The sequence below is a fragment of the Nerophis ophidion genome, linkage group LG08 (genome assembly GCF_033978795.1).
Source record: "Nerophis ophidion isolate RoL-2023_Sa linkage group LG08, RoL_Noph_v1.0, whole genome shotgun sequence".
Taxonomy (NCBI): domain Eukaryota; kingdom Metazoa; phylum Chordata; class Actinopteri; order Syngnathiformes; family Syngnathidae; genus Nerophis; species Nerophis ophidion.
In genome coordinates, this window is record NC_084618.1 from 1,247,582 (window position 1) to 1,256,041 (window position 8,460).

Genomic DNA, 8,460 nt, shown 5'->3' on the forward strand with positions numbered 1-8,460 from the left:
CAAACACATGTTTTTGTTCACATCTCTCATCATTTGTAAAAACAACCATGATTTTAACAGACACACCTCACAATTTACAACAAAAATACATATGAAGTTGATGTGTCAAACACAGCGGCCACCTTAGTGACCGTGTGAGCAGCTTGGAATGCTCCAAAGCCACCTTTTAACTTCAATTGTGAATGAAAAGTAATCTGTTAGACTTTTCAAGTTTGTTGTGAGGTCCTTCCATTCCTTTATTGCTTGATATGAAAAGTGGTAAAACAGTAGTGAAGTGAAGTGAATTATATTTATATAGCGCTTTTTCTCTAGTGACTCAAAGCGCTTTACATAGTGAAACCCAATATCTAAGTTACATTTAAACCATTAGAACGCTGAGGAGTGTTGTACCTGTGAGCATCACTTACTCTGGTGAAATAGTTGGACAGGTACTTGGGGACAGTTTCTCTGAGTATTTTCAATACCAGGCACATTGCAATTTGATGTACTCTTTCCTCAACTCCAAGCCATCCCACTTTGGTAAAGTGGGCTTGAGTTAGGTGAGTCCTTTTGTGGGAGGTTGAGCAGGGAGTCTCACCAGCTTGTTTTGGGAAGTTTGCAGTTTTGTTTTTAGTGGCTCGGAGATACTGGTGCCTAGTCAAAATGATACCGTATGAGGGCACCGGCAAGGGTCTTAAATGTATCCCTGTTGATAAACGCACAAATCCTGCCCCAAAATCCAGTTTTATTATTGATCTTGGTGATTGCTTTTAATGCCATTTTTTTCACCCGAGAGAGTGTTGTCCAATATACAACCTAGGTAAACAAACTTGTTTTTGCTGGTGATTATGGTATCACCTGCTTTAATCGTAAAGCCCGAGGGATTTACTTAGGTTGTGCTTGGACCCAAATAGGATGGACTCTGTTTTACCCAGGTGTAGTGACAGTTCATCAGAAAGCCAGAGACTACTTAGTAGTTTCAACCATCAATTTGTCCCTGTCCGAGGCCAGGATCGCAGAATTGTCCGCAGACGGGAACAAATTGCTGTTACATGCTGATTTCATGAAGAATAACAAAACCGATTGCCCTCAACTTGTTTAACAGTATTGAGCGGTTTACTGTGTCTGATGCCTTTCGAAGGTCCAGCATAACCATTCCACAGTACCGTATTTTTCGGATTATAAATCGCTCCGGAGTATAAGTCGCACCGGCCGAAAATGCATAATAAAGAAGGAAAAAAACATATATATACGTCGCACTGGAGTATAAATCGCATTTTTGGGGGGAATTTATTTGATAAAATCCAACACCAAGAATAGACATTTGGAAGGCAATTTAAACTAAATAAAGAATAGTGAAGAACAGGCTGAATAAGTGTAGGTTATATGAGGCATAAATAAGCAACTGCTATGTTAACCTAACATATTATGGTAAGAGTCATTCAAATAACTATAACATATAAAACATGCTATACCTTTACCAAACTATCTCTCACTTCTAATCCATAAATGCCATGAAATCTTCTTCCTCGATGTCGCTTCTAAACAACTCTGCCAACTCCAAAGGTATGCGCCGCTTCCTCTTGTCCTTTTCTGCTGCATATTTCACTACGTCCAGCTTGTAATCTGCACTACATGATCTCCTCTTTGGTGCCATTTTTGTTCAGCACTTCTCACTTTTTATAAGTTACCGCCAACGTTGAAATGATCCATTTTAATAGCTACGGCAGTAGCATATAGCAGTTAGCATTCCATGACCCTCCACCGCCAAATTCTTATTGGTCGACGTATAGTTGATAATTGCTGACGTGTGTGTGACGATTGCTGACATTTTCTTCGTCTCTTCCGCGAATGAGATAAATAATATTATTTGATATTTTACGGTCATTTGTAAATAATTTCACAAATAAGTCGCTCCTGAGTGTATGTCGCGCCCCCGGCCAAACTGAAAAAAACTGCGACTTTGTCCGAAAAATACATTATATATGTATGTATGGAAATATATATATATACATATATATATATATATATATATATATATATGTGTGTATACACCCCCGCCCCCTATTTTTTTTTTAACTTTTTTATACTTTTAGGTCTTCTCTTAAGTTTGATCCTGGGGACCTAGAAGGGTGTCAGTCATGAAAATGTTAAAAACTATCCATCCATCCATTTTCTACCGCTTATTCCCTGAAGTCACATTAATTAATTTATTTTTAATTCAACTTTTACATCTCTAGATCAGCTGCAGGTCTGTTGATATAATGTTTTACTTTATTTTTATTTTTTTGCACTTTAAGTTAATATTGCAATATCCCCCCCACCCCCCCCCAAAAAATCTCAATAAAATAATTGAGGATCCAAAAGAGCCCCAACCATTTTTTTTTTAATAGTATTTTTAGAATGTGATGCAAGCCGTAAAAAAAATGAGCTGCGGTCCCCAACTGCCCCGGGCCAGACTTTGGACACCCCGCCTCTTTCACGGCATCTTACTTCCATAATTCAAATGTAAGTTAACTCCAGCAATTCCTGCCGTCTCTTCCAGCTTCCTCCCGAGGACGTGAAGGACTTCCTGGAGCACGTGGCGGTGCCGCGCGTTAACCGCGGCTGGGAGTTCCTGCTGCCCGCCGACGTGGACTTCATGAAGAAGCACGCCGACGTGGCCCACCGCCAACAGATGTTGTGGCTCGGCATACAGAGCAAGTATGTCTACTGATGCTGGGAACTTGTCGCCATGGCAACTATATTAACTTCATTGGCTGTCTTTTGGCTCCAAGGCTGGAAAAGGTCTTCAACTTCTCAAAGGACGACTTCCTGCCCAAGAACTCCCAACATCCTGGTACTCACATTACTACTTCTACCACTACTACTACTACTACAATTGCTACTTTCACTCTTATCCTCTTACTACCATGGGGCGGTAAAGCTCGGTTGGTAGAGCGACCGTGCCAGCAACTTGAGGGTTCCATGTTCGATTCCCGCTTCAGCCATTCTAGTCACTGCCGTTGTGTCCTTGGGCAAGACACTTTACCCACCTGCTCCCAGTGCCAGCCACACTGCTTTAAATGTAACTTAAATATTGGGTTTCACTATGTAAAGTGCTTTGAGTCACTAGAAAAAAGCGCTATATAAATATAATTCACTTCACTTCACTACTCGTAGTTCTACTTTTACTCTTACTACTAAGGTTACTCTTAATATTCCTCCTACTACTAGTACTCTTTAACTCTTAATACTACTATTAGTATTCTTACTTTTACTCTTTTTACTACTAATATTTTTACTCTTACTACTACTAGGTTAATACTTCTTCTAGTACTCTTACTTTTACTACTACTAGTACCCTTACTTTTAGTACTACTAGTACCCTTAATTTTACTACTGCTACTACTACTAGTTCTTACTTTAACTCTTAATAGTAGTACAATTAGTATTCTTACTTTAACTCTATTTACTACTACTATTTTTACTCTTACGACTACTAGGTTAATACTCCTACTACTAGTACTCTTACTTTTACTACTACTAGTACCCTTACTTTTACTACTGCTACTACTACTAGTTCTTACTTTAACTCTTAATAGTAGTACAATTAGTATTCTTACTTTTACTCTTTTTACTACTACTATTTTTACTCTTACTACGACTAGGTTAATACTCCTACTACTAGTACTCTTACTTTTACTACTACTAGTACCCTTACTTTTACTACTGCTGCTATTACTAGTACACTTACTTTTATTACTACTAGTACTCTTACGTTTAATGTTAGTACTTCTTCTACAACTACTTTTTGTCTTACTGTATACTTTTACGAGTATTATTCATACTTCTTTTACTTCTACTACTCTTCTTACTACTACTCCTCCTACTTCTACTCTTCTTGGTACTTCTATTATTATTGTAAACATTACAATTACTACTACTTTTAGTACTCCTACTCTTCTTACTACTACTGTTACTATTATGATCACATTACTACTACTACTCTCTCCTCTCCTACTAGTTTTCTTCCAACTCTCTCGGCCTACTTCTACTTTTATTGTTCTTTCTACTACAACTATTACAATATTAGTACTACTATAACTACTCTTGTGCCCACTCATCCTAATACTGCTGCCCATTTACTAGTACTATTACCACTCCTCCTCCTACTCATCCTAATACTGCTACTAATCTTACTACTACAACTACTACCACAACTAGTGTTACCACTCTTCCTCCTACTTGTCCCAATACTGCTACTATTCTTACTACTACTACTAGCTCATCCTTTTATTCATACTCTTAATACTGTACTGCTACTCTGCTTACCATTACTACCACTATTAGTATTACATTACTCATACTACTACCATTACTACTAACCCTCTTGCTCCTCTCCATCTATTACTGCTATTCTTCTTACTATTACTACTAGTATTACAACTACCACCACCACAACTATTACTACACATCCTCTTACAACTGCTGTTACTCTTTTTACTCTTGACCTTAATCCTCCTCCTCCTCTGACTACTACTTGTCCTTTTACTTCTCCTCTTATCGCTACTCTTCCTACTACCACTACCCTTACTACTACTACTGCAATTGTGACATAGGCAAAACTGGAAGCGGATGTGACAATTTCAAAATAGGTGTCTACATAAACGTGGATGATTCTTGTGGCGGTCCAAATGTATTTGCGGCGGGCTGCGACATACACAATTACTTGGGGAAACATTGTAGTCCAATTCACATTTACTAACATTGGTATCAATAAATTGATTAAAGCAGGGGCCTCAAACACGCGGCCCGCACCTTAATATGAAAATATAATATTGGTGTGGCCCGCAAATTTTTTATGAACGGCACTTTACAAGGTCATACTTGTATACCCTCGATTTTAACCGGGAGACTCCCAATTTACAGTATCCCTCCAAGGGTAATCATTCTCCTGAATTTCACCCAAATAACAATATCAAGGGGGCAGTGTCCTCTACAAGTTTTACAATAAGCGTGGCAGCCAAGTTAAAGTTTGTATTTGGATTCTGCGACATAGTTGATCAACAGCCACACAGGTCACACTGAGGGTGGCCGTATAAACAACTTTAACACTGTTACAAATATGTGCCGCACTGTGAACCCACACCAAACAAGAATGACAAACACATTTTGGGAGAACATCCCGCACCGTAACACAACATAAACACAACAGAGCAAATACCCAGAATCCAATGCAGCCCTAACTCTTCCAGGCTACAATATACACCCCAACCCCGCCCCCTATTGTAGCCCGGAAGAGTTAGGGCTGCAATGGATTCTGGGTATTTGCTCTGTTGTGTTTATGTTGTGTTACGGTGCGGATGTTCTCCCAAAATGTGTTTGCCAATCTTGTTTGGTGTGGGTTCACAGTGTGGCGCATATTTGTAACAGTGATAAAGTTGTTTATACGGCCACTCTCAGTGTGACCTGTATGGCTGTTGATAAAGTATGTCTTGCAGTCTCTTCCGTGGGTATGCAGAAGTCTCACACACGTGGTAGAAAAGCGGACGCTAATGGCAGTGACATCACGGCACGCCCTTAATATTGTTGTCCGGGTGAAAGCCGGGAGAATGATCGCCCCGGGAGATTGTTTGAAGTGGCGCTGATATTCGTGTGTTTCCTGGAAAGATTGCGAAACTTGGCAAGTATGTTGTTAGGGCAGGAAAGCCATTCAAAAAAAGGTGAATTCATCAAAAAGTGCATGTTAGATTTTTTTTAGAAATCTTTTCTTGCGGCCCAGCCTCACCCCAATTTCTGCATCCAGTGGCCCCCTGCTAAATGGAGTTTGAGACCCCTGGATTAAAGAATGATCTCGCCCTGTTTCAGAGGCGGGCCATGTCGGTGGAGAGCAACGTCTGAAGCTGGCCCAGGAGCGCGCTCAGGAAAAGCGGGCGTCTCTCCAAAAGGAGCTGGACGCCAAGCGAGGAGGAAGCGTCCAAATCAAGCAGGAGCCCCTCAGCGACCACGAGGACGAGCGCATGGACACTTCTTGTCCTCCGACGCCGACCTCCTCCTCGGGATTACCCAACGGTTCCCTCAACGGCTACCCCGCCGTCAACGGGGGCAGCCCCGCCAACGTGCCCTCTCAGGAGCTGCTGGACTTTGTGACCAAGACTTTCAGGAGCAACCACGTACTGACGCTCAACGAGCTAAAAAGGCTCTTCAGCCTCCACTTGGCGTCCATGCCGTCAGGACAGATTCCCTTCGGACCCGTGTCGGACCACATGCTGCAGGACGCCGTGCTGCTCAGCCGCTGCAAACAGATCCTGGTGCCTGTGAGTAGTCCAGAACCTTCTTGTCTTGCTTTTTGCGAGTAGGCGGCCTGAGTTTCCCTTTGCTGAATTCCCCCAAAATGTTTTTTATTTCAACCAGGCTTGTCCGAAGTGTGGCTCGAGGGCCATTTGCTGGCCCATTTTAGAAATACTATCACACACAAAAATGTAAGAAATTTAATAAGAGTAAATAGGTGAAATGTAACAAGAAAATGTTGCAATATTGACAAAACACAAAAAATATTAATTAAAAAATTGCTTAAAAAACAACCGTATTTTCCGGACTATAAGGTTCACTTAAAATCTTTTTTTCTTCTGAAAACTCGACTAATGTAAGGAATACGTTTGGTTGAGCTTACCCACTCCAAAGCAATATTATTTGGTACATGGTGTAATGATACAGGTAACCAGTAGATGGCAGTCAAACATAAGATATGAGTGTAGGCTGTGCTTCAAACATAGGAGTATTATTATTGTGTGTGTGTAAGGTAAGATATATTATCTGATGTTTTGTTTGCAATATTATGCAAAAGAAACTATTCTTACCTTCTGGTTCCTGCTGATGTGTATTTGGGATTTGCATAAATCCTGCAAAATTGTGCCTTGTAGTCCGTGACGACGACGTGGTCCATAAACTTCTTCTTTTTCTCTATTTTCTGTCACGGGGACATTCATCCTTTACTGTTGCCATTTCTAATATAAAGTAGCGTAAAGTTCTTACTTATATCTGGCAGTAAACCCGCCATGAAAGCACTAAAACATACCGGTGTAGTGATTTTACATTATTCACCCAAGGAACTTTAGTTATTAGAGAGTTCCGGTCAGACTGTTTTTCACGGGACACATTCCCGGTGTTGTTGTTTCTGGATGAGAAGATGCTGCTCCGCTATTGATTGAAGTAAAGTCTGAATGTCATTAAAACAGTTAGCTCCATCTTTTGACACTTCTTCCACTCCCGTCCTTGCACGCTACACCGCTACGACAAAGACGACGGGGAGAAGACGCTGTCGAAGGTGAGCCACGTAAATGAGACCGCCCACAAAATAGGCGGATCCTGAAGCTACTGTCAGAAAGCGGCTTGAAGATAATCTGTAAAACATCATCTATGCAACATTTTGACCAAAGAACCACCATCACATGTTATGTAGACCACAAGGAAGTCTTTCACATTTAGAAAAAAATAATAATTATCCGACTCCTTTAATGTGCCCTATAATCCGGTGTGCCTTATATATGAAAAAAGATCAAAAATAGACCATTCATCGGTCATGAGACTTATAATTAACGGCTAGATTTACAGATTTAAGCATTGAAAGTAAAATAATATATATTGATGTATGACTTATTATTAAAACTTTTGAGTGGGGGCCTTTTGGATCTTTGAGATCTTTAGTCTGATTTTCATTCTTCAAAAAAATAATGAATCACAAGCAATGTTTTTATGACTTATTTACCTATGTAAAGTCTTCTCGACCAACATTAGTGTGTGACCTCACCAATACGCTTTTGGAAGAACGGTCAAAAATTCCTATAAATACACTCTGCAACCTTGTGGACAGCCTTCCCAGAAGAGTTGAAGCTGTAATAGTTGCACAAGGTGGACTGACGTCATATTGAACCCTATGGGTTAGGAATGGGACGGCACTTCAAGTTCATATGTGAGTCAAGGCAGGTGGCCAAATACTTTTGGCAATATAGTGTATATGTGTATGTGTATATATACGTATATGTGTATATATACTAGGGTTGTCCCGATCCGATATTTGGATCGGATCGCCCGCCGATATTTGCCAAAAAAATGCGTATCGGCAAGGCATGGGAAAATGCCGATCCAGATCCAGTTTTAAAAAAAACTCCGGTCCGAGTTTTCCAACACACCGATTTAAATGATACATTCCACTCTTCTGCTGCTGCCTAAACTCCGTTCCGCATTTTCCAGAACACCTTCAAAACATCCACAGGTCTGTGTTCTAACCATTCAGACGGCCGTGTGAATTAAAAGTTACGGTAAAAATGTCAGCTGTGTGGGATTTTTTTATCCTATAAAACGAAAAAGATGAAGAGGTGGAGTGCAAAACATGCCACAATAAAGTCAAGCGCAGTGGTAAAGTTGTAAGAGATTTTAATGACTCTTGCGAGTGAAAGGCTTTTTAGCACTCATCATAGATGAAGACAGGAGCAGGCT

At 40.4% G+C, this 8,460-nt stretch overlaps 1 protein-coding gene across 1 annotated transcript in view; it reads left to right on the forward strand.

Annotated features, from left to right (window-relative positions):
- LOC133557174 (DNA-directed RNA polymerase III subunit RPC5-like) overlaps positions 1–6,335 on the forward strand; it is a 30,793-nt gene extending 24,458 nt beyond the window's left edge. Inside the window, exons 16-18 of the mRNA XM_061907426.1 lie at positions 2,525–2,682; positions 2,757–2,818; positions 5,830–6,335. Coding sequence (XP_061763410.1) covers positions 2,525–2,682; positions 2,757–2,818; positions 5,830–6,320 — 711 coding nt within the window. The 3' untranslated portion in view covers positions 6,321–6,335. The remainder of the gene's footprint in view (positions 1–2,524; positions 2,683–2,756; positions 2,819–5,829) is intronic.
- The last annotated feature ends 2,125 nt before the right edge of the window (positions 6,336–8,460 follow it).